Source organism: Triturus cristatus, chromosome 9, assembly GCF_964204655.1.
Source record: "Triturus cristatus chromosome 9, aTriCri1.1, whole genome shotgun sequence".
Taxonomy (NCBI): Eukaryota; Metazoa; Chordata; class Amphibia; order Caudata; family Salamandridae; genus Triturus; species Triturus cristatus.
In genome coordinates this window covers 730,133,257-730,152,527 of record NC_140592.1, presented here as the reverse complement: position 1 = coordinate 730,152,527, position 19,271 = coordinate 730,133,257, and the positions used below count along the sequence as shown (strand labels likewise).

At 45.2% G+C, this 19,271-nt stretch overlaps 1 protein-coding gene across 1 annotated transcript in view; it reads right to left on the bottom strand.

Moving 5' to 3' along the window:
- The window catches only part of PPP1R14A (protein phosphatase 1 regulatory inhibitor subunit 14A), a 233,906-nt gene that overhangs the window by 81,745 nt on the left and 132,890 nt on the right, over positions 1-19,271 (bottom strand). Inside the window, exons 2-3 of the mRNA XM_085625940.1 lie at positions 7,415-7,495; positions 6,666-6,698 (exon numbers count right to left, since the gene is read on the bottom strand). Of these exons, the coding sequence (XP_085482066.1) occupies positions 6,666-6,698; positions 7,415-7,495 (114 nt within the window). The remainder of the gene's footprint in view (positions 1-6,665; positions 6,699-7,414; positions 7,496-19,271) is intronic.

The window sequence follows — 19,271 nt, the reverse complement described above, 5'->3', positions numbered from 1 at the left end:
GCAAAAGTACACACAAAGTTCCTTTCCCCTCTCTTTGGCAGTAGGCAACCCCTGCAGGCCAATCCCCCAGTTTCAGGGATAGTCTCTCCTCAGTTTCTTCTTGGCTCCTCTCCTCAGCAGAGTTTCTTCTAGTTTCCCAAAGTGATCTGAATTCTTGGGATCAGGGTCCCAATACTTATACCCCCAAATCATTTGTCCTTTGAGGGCAGAGGGGCCTTTGCCTTGTTCAACCCGGTTCTGGTCAGTTCTGGAGCACTTGGTTTACTTGACTCCTCCTTTCCTTTCAGAGTGCAGGGCAGAGACATCAGAAGCACCACAGGAGGTGGAGCCAGCATTGTGGAGGAAAAGCACAGCCCTATTCAGGTCCCAGGTGCAACTCCTCCCTCCCATCTAGATGCAGATCTCTATTCACCACTGGGCCACCTCACCCTGTCTCCTGGAATTCCCCAGCCCTGTCACTCAAACTCCAGACAAGGAATACACATCCTAGCAGAGGCAGGTTTGAATGGTTAGACAAGAAAATACCTACTTTCTAAAAAGTGGTATTTTCAAACACAGAATGTTAAAACCAGCGTCACTAAAAGATGTATTTTATCATTCTGAGTTCAGGCATACTAAATTTGGATTTCTACCATGTTCCCTGAGTCAGTTAGGATTATAAGATGTAATAATCAAACTGCCCATTCTGGCCTATGGAGAACAAGTAGCCTTGCAATAGTGAAAAACGGAAATGGCTGTAATTCACTAGTCGAACATGCCACACACACCAGGGCATGCCCTACCTTATCCTTACAATGCACCCTGCCCTTGGGCCTACCATAGGGGTGTCTGATATGAAGGGAAGGTTTAGGGACTGGCAAGTGGGTGCACTTGCCCAGTCAGCATGACCGTACCAGACTGCACGCAGGCTCTGCAATGGCAGACCTTAGACACTTTTACAGGCTGCTTCTGTGGGTGGCACAACCAGTGCTGCAGGCCCACCAGCAGTATTTGGATTACTAGCCCTGGGCACTCCTGGTGCACTGTACTAGGGTCTAACAGGTAAACCAAACCAAGAAATCATGGAATCACTAATTTATCATCAATTTACAATAGGGAGAGCATATGCACTTTAGCACTGATCCGCAGTAGTAAAGTGCCCAGAGTCATAAAACAGCTAACAGGTCAGATTAAAATATAGGTGGAAGCCAAAAAGTTCAGGGATGACTCTGCAAAAAGGGCCAAGTTCAACACCTCCCCAGTATCATCAAACCTTGGACTGTAAAATAGCACCTTATGCATTACAACAGAGGCGGAAAGACACTCCGACGTCCAATAGACAACAGGCTGAAATTGTTAGGATGGAAAAGCCCCTCACATGGTGAGAAGATTGCCCTGCCCGAGTGCTTCTGCTGCAACGTCTGGATATCTGGTACTGATATTTGTGGTCATGGGGGAACATAGATTGTGTGTGTGCCATGGTATAGGCCTGTCCTATGGATTGTGGTCTTTTCGGTCAAGGAGGGGCACCCAAAGCACCACCGTTAAAGTCTTTGCTAGTAGTTAAGTAGCACAAGCACACCGTGTGATCTATAGAAGTGAACAGGCCCTGTACCTGCGTCTCTGGAGAGAGGTCCACAGACTTACTCATGTAAATTTCTGCTGCTGTGTGCTTAACTCCCCCTTGGCCTACATCAAGTTAGTATGTAGCGATGTGCAGCGTTTGTGTGGTATGAATGTGTGCTGTGAATCGTACAATCAATGGAAGGTTCCGGGTTTCATTTTGTGAGACCCTGGACTGACTGGAGGAGCACGAGGAGGTAGAGCAATCCCCCCCAACCTCTTCCCCCAGACATATGTGGCTTGCTGCATTCCTGTGAGCTGGGTGGGACATTCACTGGAGATCGAAGAGACAGGCTCTTTAGTACCCTCCAAAGGGCGCCCTGTGATTCAGAAAAAGGTCACTGGAAAGGGGGGCTGGGCACCTCTCAGGAAGGAGGTGGGGCTGATAAGAGAATCAAAGACTAGGGATGGGGGTCCTGGGGTAACCTTTTGGAGCACATCTCATTGTGGTTGACATTCAGGTGTGAATCTTCAGTTACTCCCATGGCGTGTTGTGGGGCTATCAGTTTTGGAGTAACTCCTGCTATGACAAACCTATTTGTTAGGCAAAGGCAGGAAAGGGGAGAGGGAGCTTCAAAAGGAAGCAGACCCCCCCCCCCCCCCCCCCAACACAAATTCAAAGACTCAAACACTAAATCACATTGTGTGTCTTGAAACAGACCAAGATTATGAGCTCTAGGCCCCAAAACTTGAAATCTGCCAAGCAGTCGGGCTGTGTGAGGAAGGGAAGGTCTGCCAGTGACAAGGACTGAGCCAAGACCCGCCAGTCTCCCAGCTGCTTGATGGGACATCCAAGACCACCTGCCCCAGGAGCACCAAAGCCTGCCTGCTAGCCAAGACCAGTGTGCTCTCTGAGGAACAGAAGAGTGCTGAAGAAAGCAAGGTCCAGTGCGGGAATCCTAGTGAGTTGATCTCTTGAGCGAGGTGACTACTGTTGCACTAATCTGATCATCACCCATGTGCAAGTTCAAGTTGGCAACTCTGTATGCCAGGGGGGGGGGGGGGGGGTCATCCTGAGGATTACTACCTTGCTGATCAGGCAGTAGCCCATATGCAGAGTAAGGGTGGTTACCCCAGATGCCAGGAGGGGCCATGGGAAAGGACTTGTGGGGTACAAGTCACCGTCATGAGGAGTCTGCTGTTGTGATCTGAAGTCACGTGTGGGCCCGCACAGGTCACAACTAGAGCAACCTGCCCCCACCTGCGGAAAGGAACAGAGGAACTTACCATAGGAAGCACTGTGGATGCCCAGTCGCTGCCCCTGCAGAGTCGCAAGTGCTACTCACCAACAGTAGCCACTGCCACTCCCCACAGAGACTGGTCGTGCCATACTTGCGAGAGCCGGAAAGACTGATCTCAGGGCCTGAAGGCTTCAGGGGAATTGCTCTGCTACCTGGCGCTTCAAGCACTGGAACACTTGACTTTTAATAGAGTCTGAGTGGCACTCCTGAGACTCTGACTATTAGTGGGGCCTAACTTGAATGCCGCCTATAGTGAATGAAGAAAAATTTCCAGCCAGAGGGAAGTAGGACTCCGGCACCTGATTATTCAATAGAGCCCTAATCTCAAGAGGCGGTGTCTTTTCTATGTGTATGCTGTATTTCACTTTGTAAACACTTTGTCATAAAAGTATTTGACAGGATCATCATTTATTGCTTCTATTGAACGCATAGAGTCGCGAGGCTGTGTTCACCCCCCTGCATCTACCTTCCCATAGAAGCCTTGGACTACCACTGAGACCAAAGCTGAAGGGGCTCTTGCCCCAGTCGCTGTGTGTTGGAAAACAAGGTAGTATCTGGGAGGCCTGCACAAATAGGACGAAATTTGTCCTTCACTGGGAACCAAACACCCCATTGTAGCGCTGGACTCTGAGGGTAGCGTTGCAGAGCAGTCGAAGACTTACTCAAGGGAGGTGGTGTGGGCTAGTAATCGCCATTTACCAGTAAGCAGAAATAACACTCAATTGATTGTCCAGTCTGTACTTTGCTTTACAAAAAGGAAGAGCACATTTATTAAACACACTACTCAATACTATGCAACAATTTACAAATATACATAAGCTGTTGGAATTACTTTGTGACATTGCATAACATTCGCACCACTCCCATGTATGCACATCATCTTGACCTCCAATGCAGTAGGTTGACCATAACCTGGGGTGAGGGCCTTGCTCACTGGCACCAGCCCAGTAGCGACCCACCCCCTCGATCTCAACAAGCATTTAAAATGGGCACACCTGCTATGGTGACATAACCCTGACTGAGCATTTCATACTGACCATACAGTATACACCTCTACATTTTAGGGGCCAACAGTCTGGGTTGTTCTTCACCTAACGCAGCAGCAAGAATACATGTTTAAGCATTACTTAAAGTGACAGCACTTATCATAGCTAATAACCATTATAATGCATTGCAATAAAAGCCCCTAAAAAGCATCACAATTATAATCACAGGATTAAGCATATACAGCCAGACACCCTAGCAGGAATTTCCAGCAACATAACCCCACTTTGCTTATGACTTCACATTACACATGTGGCCTTCAGTCCTTCAATAGAAAGAACATTAGTAAATGCACTTCTCTGGCAATTTTACCTCTTCACCTCCGGGGGATGCCCTTCTCTAGAAATCCCCAGCTCAGCCCTCCGTACTTTGGTGCAGTCTCTAACATACACCGCTGTAGAACAAAGGTTCCAGCCCCAGGATGCTATTGACCGCTGGCTGAGCCCTTGAGGGGTTATTTCCATGCAGTCCTAGAGACTTAGGGAGGGACTTGCCATCTTCGTGCTGGGGGAGACTGCTTTGCTCCTGCAGCTCCCCTGGCACCTTCTCACTCACTTGGCGGTGACCCCGTCCTCCTGGGGCCACCACATGCAGATAATGGGCATTTTCCTGCAGGTCTGTCTAGGCTCTGCAAAGCATTATGGGGTGCTCTTCCCCCATCCCATGCATCTTGTGAGAGACTCTCCTGTGCCGGGGAGACACGCGTTGCCAGTGATGGAGGCCCTGCACCGCATTGGCCCATCGTTGGGGGTCCGGTCCCACCCGGACCCCGTGCCTGCCACAGGTGAGTCAATGGCAGTTCAGGGAGCCCACCCCTGGCTGCTCCGGCGTCTTTTTCGGGGGCCCGGTCCCACCCAAGTACCCCACCTTGCCTCCTTGTTGGAGCCGCTCTGGGTCTCCACCCCTGGCAGTTCCCGCCGGCTCCCAGTCTGGCCAGGCGCAGAGGCTCCGGCTCCCTGGTTCTGGACTCCCCTCCTGGCACAATTCAGGGACCTGAGACAGTCAGAGGGTTCTTCCTTTCAACTGCCCATGGTGCCAGGCTCAATCACCAGTCTTCCTCAGCAGAACACACCCCAGAGAGCACTCCTCTTCCTGTGCAAGACATTTTTAAAATAATTTTGAGGGGTCTGGCAGGAAGGCTCTGCTTGCCTCAGGCAGTAACACATGACCTCTCTGCCCCTGCTCCCTCCATCCTGCCCAGGCCTCTGGGATAGTAAAAAAAATAAAAAAAAAAATTTAAAAAAAGAAGCCGTCCTGGGGTCTCATGCCACATTGTCTCTGTAAAGCTCATCTCCTCCCCCCACACTCTCTGCCTTCTCTCCAGAGCAGCTTGGTGCCTGGCACCAGATGACCGCTGCTGATGGATAACCTGTAGGTCCACCCACCTTCTCTCCCTCTTGGAGAAGAGACCTTCCCCCTTGGAATGCTTCCTGTGAAGGGCCCAGTCTGATGCTACAGCTTGGGGAGGAAGGTCATTAATCCAGCCTGGCAGGGTCACACCCAGCCAGGCTCTGGTTATGAGCAGAGTCAGAGGAGTATGAAATTTCTGGATGACCCCTAAGCAGTACAGATATGGTTTTGGACTCCGCAGAATACTTATTTTTACACAACTTCCAGTGTAGGTTGATGCGTATCTGGAATTTGTACGCCCGAGGGAAGGGAAACTATCCCATGTGGTTCATAGGAGAACAATGGAGTGGTCCTTCAGTGAAAACAGAAAAGCACACCGACTTTCCCTTACATGATTCTTTCCATAATATAAAAGCCTATTCCAGGTCACCACCCAGCTCTGCATAATTCCTGCCACACCATTCTATCTATACCTGCTCCTGGGCTGCGCAAACCAGGAATCTCCTCTGAGCAACCCCTACATGTGTGCACATGCATGTACACACGTGTCTGCATGTAACCAGCCCAGTGCCCCTTACTCCAGCTGCAGCGCAGCAGCCTACTCTCCCCAGGGGGACACCGGTAAAATCCACATGCAGTCATCATCATAAGTTCACTGTGGGCGATTCCCAACTTATGAGGCTCTCCCACAGTAAAAGCTCAACCATCAGGTGTTCAAAAAGCAAAACATCTGGGTGGCTCAGATGGTCAGAACTACCTTCTAACACTCAGGACCCATAATAGGTTGGGCCCCGAGACATCAGGAGTAAATTACCTCAACCCGAATACCCAGTGTAGTGTTGGGCTACTTTTGGACCCCTGGAGGGCAGTTTTCATAACAGAGCTGATTTTGCAGCATAGCTGCATTATCGGCCCCCTGTATCAAAAGCAGCAGCGGTGAGACGGGAGTGGTGCTTTCCACTAGCACCCCCACTCCCCTCAAGGGCTGGCCAACATGTTTGCCAGTGCCGGTTTCCAGTACGGGTGTGGGTTCAAGCCTAGAGTTCAATAACACGACAAACAATGAAGAATCCTTATCGACTGAAAAGATAATTCAGGAATCTGGTTTATGGAAATGTATAGAGTGATTTGAGGTGCACCAGTCCTTTATTAAGACCTGCGTCATGTCTTGAGTCAGAGCTGATCATCGCCTTATGCTCTGCCCTGAGCTCAAAAATACAGCCATTGGAAGTAGTGAAGCACAGCAGTGTTCTCTTATAAACAGTGACTTGCAGCTGGCATAGATGCCACATTTCCAGCAAGGACATCTTGGGTATGAAGGGACCTGTAACCGCTAAAGCATAGTCAGAGTGTGCAACGAGTTCAACTCCAATCAATCACAATATTGTGGGACAAGGTCTTAAACAGAGAAGCAGATCAGCCACTTACCTCTGTGTTGTTGCTGCAGGACTCCAAGATGACCTGAAATAATAACAATCATTAAATTAGGACAGAAGGCTTTCGTTCAATATTCAACCACTACTGGCTGACCATCAGAAGTATTTTATTAACTGTGCAAAAGTAACCTTGTGCCAAACCAATATTTACAATAAAATATGAAAATGCATCAGTACAACTCTAATAGCTATTAAGCTAGCTAATGACTAAAGCTTTGACTTTGAGGGCAAACGTGGATCCTATTTTACTGAGGCCTCATTCAGGTAACAAATACAGTCTCTAAGCTACATTTATGAATTGTCAAAGGGTTTTCTGTGGTCCTCTCCACCACTTTAGGAATAATCAACTAAAGCCAATAATAGTCCAGTATGAAGACCGCGAGGCAACCTAGCATGGGCTACATCTGTAAAGAGGATTTGTCTTTTTAAAGTGTTTTGCATAAGAGGCCATTTTGAAGCCAGCATCGGGACAACTAGTCAGCCTAGTCCACTTAAAAGTATTTTACACCTGTAAGAGATGGCAAAAAACAGTCAGTTCAGAATCTTGGTTCTGTGCTGTAATTGAAAGGCATAGCCACCATCTTATGCCACAGACCTGATTTATGAACTTAAATGTTCTGCATTGGAAACTCCACATTTTTCTGTGAATGTGCCATCTAACAACGTCCATCAACCTAACATCCCTCTTCACCATTTCACCTTTTAGGTAAAACCAAAACAGTCTCTAAATCGGTTTCTTACCTTGAGTTTTCTGCGCCTCTCCTCATCACTCCCAAGGTCCAATAGATCATCAATATTTACTTCATCAGGCATCTCCGATTCCTATGACGAAGAAACATGGTCATAAAACATTGAAGATACCCGTATCAGATCACCCATCTATACACTATCCTTAGGGTCAAAGCTGAGCACTCCGATTCTACATGTACAATATTAAACTGCAGTCTAATGCATTGTTTGATGTAATATTTATTTTCTGGGGTTTATCTAGCACATGGCTACCCAAAAGTCCTCCCAGTGCTTGTAAAGACCTCCGCTCTGGTGAAATATCTATAGGTCCCAAAAATAGGTATATTTTCAATAGTTACCTAAAGGTAATTTCTGATTTCTCCCTCCTAATTTGAAAATGTAGCTTATTCCAAAACTTGGGAGCTAAAAATGAAAAGGAGCTTCCGCCACCTTTTACTCAAAGAATTACATCACTCAAAGAACTGATAGAACTCGATGGAAGGTTCAACACCAGTCATTTCTACCATTTTCTTATACCATTGAAGATCAGAAGAAACTGCTAGTTTGTAACATCCCACAACTTCTGCTACAGGCAGGCCAACATTTTCATACTGAAACCCACCAAGCAGAGCAAGGTCTATGACAATCTAGTTAAGGCAGATTGGTTCTTCTCTAATGTCTCCTATGGGGACAACAAACACGGATTCTTGATCCCAGCCCTGCTGGTCTTGGCAGCAAAAACACTGCAGAGACTAGATGCACCATAAGACCAGAGGATGGTCCCCCCCCCCCCCCAAGAAACTTCAGGCAGAGTAAACCCATACAACTGCTTACTCAAGCTTAATTACATGTTTTCACTAGTTTCTACGGAAAATAGATACATTACTGTATTGATCTCGACTGTGCCTTCATGATAAATTACTCCTTTGATTCTTAATCTTAATTCTTTCAAAAAGTCTCTTTAGGCCGACCCAGAAGTGTTTATACTCTATGTATACAAGTCATATAATTCTCACCTTTACTAGCTCTAGCCTGCCTCTTCACATTCATATTATCCTTGTTTGCTATTTCTACACAAATCTACGTTACCAGTACAGAAACTGAAAATGTATTTAATCTCCAGTAAATACCAGAGGAATACAAAGGTGTGTTTATATCGACTTGGTACTGCACATGGGCGATGACATCTGTTCTTTTTCCAGAAAGCAGTCTGTCACAGCAAGATCACCGCCAAATCAGATAGCCCCACAACACAGGCCATGGGAGTGACCAGAGTTTCAGACCTGGATGTCAGCCAGAGTGATTTGTATCAAAAGGTCACCCCAGGACCACAGCATTGATTCTCATTAGCAGCATTTCCTTCTGAGATGTGTCCAGGCCCCGTCCCAGTAACAGCTCTCTGAATCAAAGAGCTCCCTTTGAAGTGTAGGAAGACCCTGGCTCTCCCTTCCTCCAGTGTGTCACTCAGTTCACAGGAATGCAGCAATACACAAATCTGGCTTTGTGATCCTCTACCTCTTCTCCCCATGTTCCTCCATTCAGCGGTGAGTTTCCCTAACATGGAACCCAAAGTCTTCCCTGTATTGTACCATTCACAGGCACACAAACACCCAGTAGATGCATATAACATATACAGACTGCACAGCACTACATTATCCCTGTATTGTACAATTCACAGGCACACAAACACCCAGCAAGTCTGCCACACACAGTGCATAGCACTACACAAAATAGATGTAGGCCAAGGGTGAATTAAACACAGCAGCAGTACTTTAAATGACTGAGCCTTTAAGCCTCACTCCAGCGACAGATAAAAATTACTTATTCACTCCTACTGATCACTAGATGGTATGCTTCCATCAGCGCGCTTGTGCAGATTAATTCCTGGTAAAAGCAGTAGCCTTTCATCACTATGAGGGTACTGCTTGGGAAGCCCTCCCATTCCAATAGACCACAATCGGTGAGACATGCATATGTATTGGCATACGGGTATTATCTGTGTACGCACAATTAAATAAAAAAATGTATATAATAATCTGCATTCGGAATTCAGACCATTACATTTGGGGCACTCGAGGGCAGGGTGCACGTCCATCACCATAAAGGACTTTTCCATCCCAACACAAGCACAACCCATTGAGTTGCGGAGTCTGTCATTATCCAGTAGAGAAAACAAAAAGATCTGGGTAAAGCCAGGCCTTTATAGCTAAAGAGGGAGCAAAAACTGAACATTTTTTAATTATTGCCCAAGGGGTGTCTGTTAGAGGGGACATCACTTATGTTCGAAGGGCAAAATGAGACAGAATAAGGGGATAAAAGTGTTTAGGACCGGGGTGTGACTTGAAAATAATGCAAGTCATGTTTAGGCCAGCACACCACTAATTCCATTCATGAACTTGCCTCAACAAGGGACAAACTATTAACATACGTGCTCTGTTGCACTGAACTGGAGCGTCAGTGGTCCACTAGAACTGGAAACGAGTTGGATCCACCTAGTTCTTGCAGCTATTGTTGAGCAAGTGCTGACCATGGCTCAGAGAAATGCATACATGCCAATAGACCAGATTCAGGCGGGAGACTCTAGAACTATGAAGCCAAAAATGGCTTTAATTCGACTATCTACCGCCTAAAGTTGCCTGGTCTTTCATAGAAGTCAGCAGAGGGGGGGGGGGGGGGGGTTAGAAGGCCATCAGCACTCCTGTTCTAGTCCCATCCTGGCTGGAGTTCACATGTGTATGTCATCGAGGAAACAGACATTCAACTCATCACTTTACAAGTACTCGAACTAAACTAGGATTTCAAGGCAGTTTTTTGTATTTTTCAAAGCCCTGTTTGTAAGAAATATGCATGCACTGTAAGTGTATTTACCAATCTAGATGCATCTTACTTTCTAACATGTATACAGCGTTTACTAAGTAGCCTTTACTACACAATTTTTTTTTTTTAGCAACCTAGAGTAATGAAATGTAGAGGAAAAAAAAATAAAGTTCTACACTTATGCCTACCAGTTTTCATGAAGCTTTCATACTGGTTCCTAACTCCTTGAATTTTATTATAAGGAGTATAACTTGTGGGGATGAAGCTAACATACGTATCACTGCAGTAACCCACAGAGGTCTGCATAAAATACAAATCAGCGACCTGAAAGTTACACCTTGTGCCTGCAGCAGGCACATTAACCCTCTATCCTATTTTACAAGGAGTCAAATGTCCAACTACACTGCACAAAGATTTCTCCAGGAAGTACATTCACAACTAGCTTCATTAGTGTTCTTATGTCCAGGAAATTTCTTGTTACCACAAATCTTTGCAACAGGTATCTTAACCTGGAAGGTATTTTAAAATGCAGTCTGTTTTGAGCACTATGTAACCCTGACCAGGTTTACGATCAAATGTTCTAGTTTCCAAATTCTTTGTAGCAGTTTTTAACAATAAATGTCCAAGTTAAGTGCCAGATTCTGCTTATAACACCGCCCCTCATGGCTCTCTCCACCCCTTCCTGCTGCTACCCTTTGAGGCCCAATTTATGGAATCCCAGAGTAATGTTTTCCATCACCAGCACTGTGGTGAGCTAAGAAAAAACAGTGCAGTTACAACCTTAAAACGAAGGAGTGCTGAAAAGAGGCCAATTGACGTGGATAATGTCTAAACAAATACTTTACCTCATACGTCTCAGTTTAACAGATGAATACAACAATCAAAAGAAGTGTGACCAGTTACACTTTGCAAAGGGGCTGCCATTACGGCAACGTGTGTGGCTCTTTTTTAAACATTTGATGTCTTTGAACTAGAAGCAACATGCATTTTTGTTGAAACCTGCAAATTATGTAGAAGGTGGTCGATTATGTGGCGCGTAGGGTAAATCTGTAATTATGCTGTAAACACTGTGGTAACAGCATCCCATAATTCAAATTGTCCTGTGAAAAGCATGCGAGGTGTCTGTGTTTCAGTTACAAAAACAAGGTTAAGCATTTTATTTGGGCATTTTTTAAGGGAGAGTTCACTGTAAATAAGTCTCGGTTGTGTTTTATGTAGGTCTGGTGAGATCAGGTGGTGTATTATTTTGGTGTTTGCGTTACACTGCTTTCAGAATGGTAAAGCCCAGCTGTTCATGTACTAGTCTGTTTTAATGCCTTCGGTGTAAGAGGAGTAAGAAGATATGTCGCAACGGCCAAAGCTGCCGCCTTTGGAGCTGGGGAACCAGGTTAGAGTCTCGGCGTTAGCTCAACATCCTGTGATTCTGGGCAGGGTCGGATTGGTAACACGGGCACTCGAGAAATTGTCGACAGGTGAGTAGCAGAGTTCTAGCTGTGGGCTGCTTTTTAGGGCAGCCTGGGGGCTGTCTGTGCTGTTAGGATGCCGCCAGCAGCTCAGTCCGTGTGTCTTGTTTTCGTCTGTCAGATACCATCTGACAGTGGTGAGTTTTTGGATACCGAGGCGATGGCTTCATTACTCCACATTCACTTTGAGTTTAGTCGCTGTTTAGGTTGTCTTATTGATGTGTGACACTGTCACAGTTGAGGTTGGATCACAAGGTCAGCGCTGTGATAGGCCGCGGGTTGCGGTCAATTTGGTTTGCAGAAGTGTCAGCAAGTTTTATCGCAGAGTCTTGTATTAGTCTGCCAAATGTCTTCTGGGTTGATGAGCTTTTGATGGCTGCCGCGGTGGTTGCCTTCGGACAGTGATGAGTTTTGGGTACCTGCTGGGGCGATTTGCCCTCAGGCAGTGATGAGTTTTTGGATGAGGTGTTGCTGTTTCAGTTTCACAAGGTTAGCGCTTCGATGTGCCTCGGTTAGCGGTCAAACGGGTTTGTAGAAATGTCTGCAAGTTTCCTGATCAATGGGTTATCTTTTTGATCCAGTCCTTTGTAGAATTTCCTGGAGTTTGCGGAGATGGTCGTCCAACATCTCAACGCCTAGGTCTCTGTGGAGGTTTGCTGTTCTTGTGAAGATTGGAGCACCTGCTGCAATCCGTAAGGCCCTGCTCTTTAGTCTCTGCAGGTCTTTCCGATGCTGCGGGCGGCAGCCGCTCCAAACTGGTGAAGCGTACGTCATGGTTGGTCGAATTATTGCGGTGATTGCTCGCACCTTGCTCTGCAAGGGCATCGACTTGGTCTTCAGGAGTGGGTATAATGCAGACAGTTTTGTTGCTGCTTTCTGGCAGGTCTTCTCTATGTGGTTTCTCCATGTGAGTTTAGAGTCCAGAGTCACCCCCAGGTAGGAGCTGCTGTTTCGCATTTGATCTCATCCCCATTGAGGATCGCTGGGTGTTTTCTGTTCAGCTTCCTGGTGAATGTTGCTGTGGTTTTGCTTGTGTTCAGGGTGATCTGCCAGTCGCTGTACCATTCGGAGAGTCTGCTGATGGGCGGAGGCATCGCTCCCTTTCTCTGGCTGGGCCGGCCCATTAATATATGCTGATTGAGCGGGGGCAGGGGGCCTGAGCATAAGTGTCCTCATTTGCATTCATGTATGTCCCAGCAGTGTGAACTAATCTGCATTTATTTATTTTTTCTTCTAAGTGAAGTTAATAAAACATGCCCCCCCACCCCCTTTTTCATAAAACTTTGCTGAAGCAGTGTTTTGCGGAAAGGCAATACGCAAATGTGGGCCACTTTTTTTGTTGTGCCTGGGTCGATTTTTGATCCCAGTCCAGCCCAGATTCGGGGCAAATCACTTAATTTCCCTGTGCCTACCAAAAAATGAATGTGTCCTTGTGTAACGTAACTGGTGCTCATGTAAAGCGCTCCAATACCTTTGGGTCGAGTTTGCGCTAATATATATATATATATATATATATATATATATATATATATATATATATATATATATATATATATACATACACATACACACACAAAATATTCCAGCTACAGGGCTGAACGCGGAGGAAGCAGCAGTCACTCAATATGAAGCTGGGCCCAATGTCAACAAGAAATTTTACTCGTTCATTTCCTTTGATAAGGCCGAGGCTGTTGGGAGGGTTTCCTTGTCCAGAACATTTCTTGTCAGCAGTTCGCCAGGACTTCCAGTTTCCTGCATTAATCAGCAGAAAAGAAACAAGCAGACAAATGTACCACCGCCCATACTTTCTCTGTGCTGACTTCCCTCTAACAGGACAAATGCCAGCACCCAGGTACAGTTCTGGTAAACGCACAGTGGGTTAACAACGACGTGATTCGAAATGCCTTGTAGAGGAAATAGATTTAGAATTGTTTTATTAGGCCTCTGCTCTTGATGCCACAAAATGCACTGGTGAAATGGTCACGCAAACATAATACATGTTATTTATATTGGCGAAAAGGGAAACTGGCCATAGTAGCTTTGAAAGAAGGAAAAATGGAGTCTGAGGAGGGAAAAAACTAAGAAATCAAGTTTTCTGTGAAAGGTGTATCAAAAGTGTGAACTATTTGTTGGAGTAAGAAAAGGTTTTTACAGAACACAGAAAACAAACAGTAGCAACAAATAGACACGAACAAACGTTGGCAATGCCAGTAAGCCTGGGTTTAACTTTAATGTAATAACCTGCGCAAACACAGGCATGCAAAAATGATGTTTCCAAGTGATAGCACATTAATGCTAAATTTATTGGCTTTGTCCATGCTGGATCGTAGTGGTAGAGGAGTTGGAGTGTCGTTCTTGTAGTGACAGTACTGTAGGTGATCGTATTAGTGATAGCATTTAGAGTGGTTGTTGAGGTGCTGGTCATATTAGTGGTGGCAATGTATTACTGGCATTGGTGGTGTAATGTTAGTTTTGTGGTGTTGGTAGATTTGGAGGTCGAACTAGCTGGTGCGATTAGTGGTATTGGTAGTTAAATGATGGGAATATTGGTGGTGATTGAGCCAGTGTATCAGTATGTTTTAGTGGTGAAGGTGCTATAGTTGGCGATATTTGAGGCCAATCTAAATGTAATTGTTTAGGTTATTAGGGGTGGTATTGGTGGTCATTCTATTGCTGCTTTAGTATTGGTGATGCTTCTATTGTTGGTGTGGTACTAGTGTTGGAGGTGGTAATGTGACTGATGGTGTTGTTCGTGGTATTGGAGGTTCTCATCAAGTACCCACATAATGTGTACTTCTAATGTATGTACTTCGTAAATGCTTTTGGTTTATCAATTAATCCTAAACGTTATTCGATTTGGCAATACGATCAAACAAGTACAAAAGAATTAGATAAAAATGCAAACAAAGTAGCAAAAGAAATTTCAACGGCTGACATCGCCTCTAGGAGTATCCAACGTACCCCTATATAAACCCCCAAGAGAAACGGGTACATTGTAACAAATTGACTGAAGTCAAGTTGTAAAAACAAAAAGTCTGGACTAACAGGGTCAATATAAATTAATAAAAGTGGTTTAAAAAATGTGTGACGAAGCTGTGAAAACATAGGGACTATCACAATGGGCAAAGTATCACATTAAAGAAAAATTACAGGAGCAAGATGGAGGATCAGTAATCTTGTATCATGTTCCCTCCAGGTACAGCAGCTGGTGGCAAATGCAAAAACATATGGACAGAATGCAGAACAAAGTCATACATTCACCCCAGTACAGAGATCTGGGCCCAAATCCATTGTGTTTTTTGTTCAGCATGCCTGTTCCAGTTTGGACCCAGCCATATGCAGATCAGTCTTGACCCTGTGCCTCATGGGAACAGTCCAGCTCAAACTGCCAGGCCAGGTCCTCCCTGGACTGGAAACAAGCATCCTAGAACCAGTTTGGGGGTTTCACCCCTCTTCAGCCAGGATAGCTGGATTCCAGTGGCATGGAGAGCACGGGACCCACGTCTGGGCATACCCTTCCCACTCGGGGTGACACATGCAAAAACAGTTGGACAGAATGCAGAACAATGTCATACATTCACCCCAGTACAGAGATCTGGGCCTAAATCCATCGTTTTCCCCCCCTCACCATGCCGTTCCAGTTTGAACCCAACCATATGCAAATCAGTCTTGACCCTGTGCCTCATGGGAACAGTCCAGCCCGAACTGCCAAGCAGCAGCTGGTGGAACAGACCCTGCCTAAAGATAGTTAACACACTGATGGATACGCATGCCATAAAGCAAGTATGGCTCGATCCCTGGAACTGTCTTGATCATAATAACTTTATGAAATAGTGGTTTAGTCAAAGCTAGAGCTTCTCCCTTAGCTGCCATTTTTACATTAAAGGACTCCTTCAACCAGGCAACATCTGGTTTAGTGATATTTAATGGATTGAAAAATAATTCAGGTCTACCCAACTTTATAAAATTCTCGATATAAGCCAGCCAGAGTATGTTGCGTGCTTCATCCAAGTTCATGCAATCCAGTATAATCTATTCAGACTTGAAACATTTTAAGCAGACGCTACAGGAGAGCAAAACGAGATGCAACCGTATATAATCTGTAATAACTAAAACCAAGTTCTTCATGTAAGATTTGTGGGATATATTGCCCCAGACCCAGGAGACCTCAGATATTTGTTCTCAGCTATCCCAAGGGAATGTACATTTGAGTAGTCCCACATTTCACTACCAAAAGTGGAAATTGGTATGCATGTGGCTTTGTATACTTCCACCATGATTTCTGAGCTCTATGACCAAAGCCGGAAGAAAATTAATTAAGCACAAGCTTTAAGGGCCCATATTCTTTAATTATTGGTTGCCAACTAATTTTTGAATCTAATAAAATACCTAGTTATGTAAAGTTATCCACCTTACGTAGAATGTGGTCCTGGACAGAAATAGTAGCACCTTTTGTATTCTTTGGTCCCAAGACCATAACATGTGACTTTTTTAAATTAGTACGCAAATCCAAGCTGCTCATAAAAACAAAGGTCTAAAAGCTCCTGTCAAGATCTAGCCATACGAGCAAATAAAACTGCTCTCTGCACATATATGTGCAGATGATGCTATCTCCCACCTGCTCTCGGAAAATCTACACCCTTTGCCGTAAGTGCCTTCAAGATGAATGACATACATAAACAAAATATACATTTATCACATATGGCTGGCCTGTCCCAAGGAAGGCTGTCCAATGTGATTAACAAAAAGGAGTTAGGAGACAGCGTTAGAATCAAGCTTGTACTCTAGTTATGACAAACACAATTAAAAAATGCTTTCTGTATACAATGTATGTATAAGAGAAGGGTCTGAATGTGAAAAAACGTGTGATGTAGTGTGCACGTTTTTGATTGGAAATAGTTCATGGATTGCAAAGCAAACCTTCCATAGGGGGTGGAATGATACAAAAATCGGTCAATATAACATGACCGAGAAATACCTCTGGGCGAATTTAAAATGTAAATGTCCAAAACCATGGCTGAAAGATGCTAATACAAATAAGTCAATGGTTGAAGGGGGATAACCCAAAGCCCAGTATTGATATTTCAAGCAGTAGCTCCTGCACTAGCAAGACATCTAAAAGGTGCACCAACATCAAAAGAAACTGCACAATCTCACAGTAAACTCCACATTTCCCACAATTATTGTGAACTAGAAAAGAAAACAAGCATTTGCAATGCAATAGGTCTCGCGTTTACGTGAGTTTAAGCTAATGGCATTGTATAATGACAATGCCTTTTATTTAGGTTTTAAAAACCCAAAACATAAATAAATGCATTGTCATTTACAATGCCAATAGCTCAAACCCGCGTAAATGCAAGACCTATTGCATTGTAAATGCTTGTTCTTGTCTGACGTCGTGCACTGGACAGCCTCTAGGCGCTGGGAAGTGTCAGCCCAAGATTGGGAAGAGATGGCTGGAAGTGTTTGAAGTGGAATGAATGGCTTTGAAGGTTGGAAGAGGGGGAGAAAAGGGTGATATACGTTTTAAGACTTAGTGGTACGAATGTTGAAAGAGCCGGTATAAGGAGCAGAGAATGGACGAGGCAGCCGGAAGTGGTGATTTATTAGTCTGAGGGGTTTTAACGGTATGAGAATGACCAGAGGTAGTATGGGGGTGGCCGGGTGAGTTGGTGTGATGGTTAGACCAGGTGAAACGACAGTTAGGAGTTGCTGTTTGGCATTTAGAAGTTATTATTTTATATTTCAGTGTATTTATGTTGACATTGCAAACGAAACACTGAACGGTATACCGATGTGCGTCTTAAGCGTACAATGCACATTGCAACATTCCTCCGCCCGATAATACAGCAAGTGCCATTGCCACGTGTTTATTATAGGCCATTGTTTCCATCATCATCATAATGCACGTACCCCAACGAAACAGTGATGCACTTAACTTTGTCCCTATCCCCAAGTCATTGTTACTTGGGAGTAAGAAGTTATGATATACACAATAGATGTGGTTAGGGTATGAGGGTTAGTAAAGGTAGAACGAGGGCCTGCTGGCTCAATGAAGTGCTTCAGACGCTGACCTATGGGAGCCTTGATGTGTGAGGGTAACAGATGGCAGAATTCTGAGTCCTGCGGCACGGGAGTTAGGAGCGGTGTATGACAGAAGGGGTTGAACTTAGAGGCCACAGCAGTGTGTTTTAAGGACAGATGGGAAGGGACGAATGGACGTGAGGTTTAAAAGAGGGGTGAACCGACGGATTGAAGACGACGCGTGGTGATGGTTAGATGCGTCGGTGTGAGTGTTGAGGGGGTGTGAGGGTCCGAAAGTGGTGACCGCGAGTCAGGATGTTACAAGCAATGAAGACGGTTATAGGGTGTGTGAGGGCTTGACCCTCCGGTGAGCTAGGCACTGTCGCCATTGTGAAACAAGCAGGAGGTGGGTTAAGGAAGGGGGTGGCAAATGGTGTACATTTCGCGGGCGCTTTGATGTTCGCAGTGGCCGCGCGGCTCACTGAGAACATCAAAGCGCCCGCGAAATGTACACGCAGGCTGCCAAATGGTGCGCGCGCACGGCGCACATGCACTGTAGTTGGGGGCCTGAAAAGCACTCGTTTGCATTTCCCAATCCCCGTTTTCTATAGCTCTCGCCGGAGCAGCGCTAAAGCGCTGGCTCAGGCGAGACCTAAAAAGGCAGTTTGAATTCAAAAGGTTATCAGAAACAATTCATACAGAGACAAAGGACTAGATGCCAAACCAACGAGGAATTCAATCAACACTACTAAGAAAGTACTTTAAAAGTAGACCATCTCTTTATATACTTGCATATTAACATCGAAAAAACGGTTTATGTGCAAGTCACTATGGAACATACCCAGTCATTTTTAGGTCGAAGTTTAAAGTCTGGTTTGCTAAAGACATCTTGGGGTCATTCGGAAAGATGACCTAGGAATGCATCTTACCCGTTACTTACCACTGGCCTTGTGGGTTGTAACTCAACTTTGCTTTCTATTTGCTATGTTTTAGGCTGTCCAGCTAGAGTCCATCCAGTGGAGCATATGAACAATTGTTACTTACCTGTAAACAGGTGGTTCTCCAGTATTGGTGTCTTTCATAGATTCACATGCTTGAATATTCCCCGTCGGAGTGTGAGTCCCACGGTAAATAATATAGCAATATATACAGCCATAATATATTACCTACTGGCGGTCGCCAGTAGGTAGTTATAGTTAGGACCACGTTTCCATAGGAAATCCGCAACATTCTATTTTGAATAACTTTTGCGCCGGTCGACGAATCCTCGCGAATTTTTCAAAATAGGTGGGGCGCTACGCTCCGCTCCTACCCTGAAAGTCTCGGGGGGTTTCTTCAAGCGGGGGCTGAGATAAAAGGGGGGTCCCAAAACGCGTTTTTCCCATGCATTTTTCCATAGGACCTTTAGACACAGCTACAGCCCGAACGGCTGAACAGAATTACTTGAAATTTGGCAGAGAGGTAGTCCTCAGGTCAAGGAAGTGCCTTTTGTAGGTTTGGTGTAAATCTGTTCAGTAGATTCTGAGAAAATAGCCTTTAAATCAATATATATATATCTGAGCCAG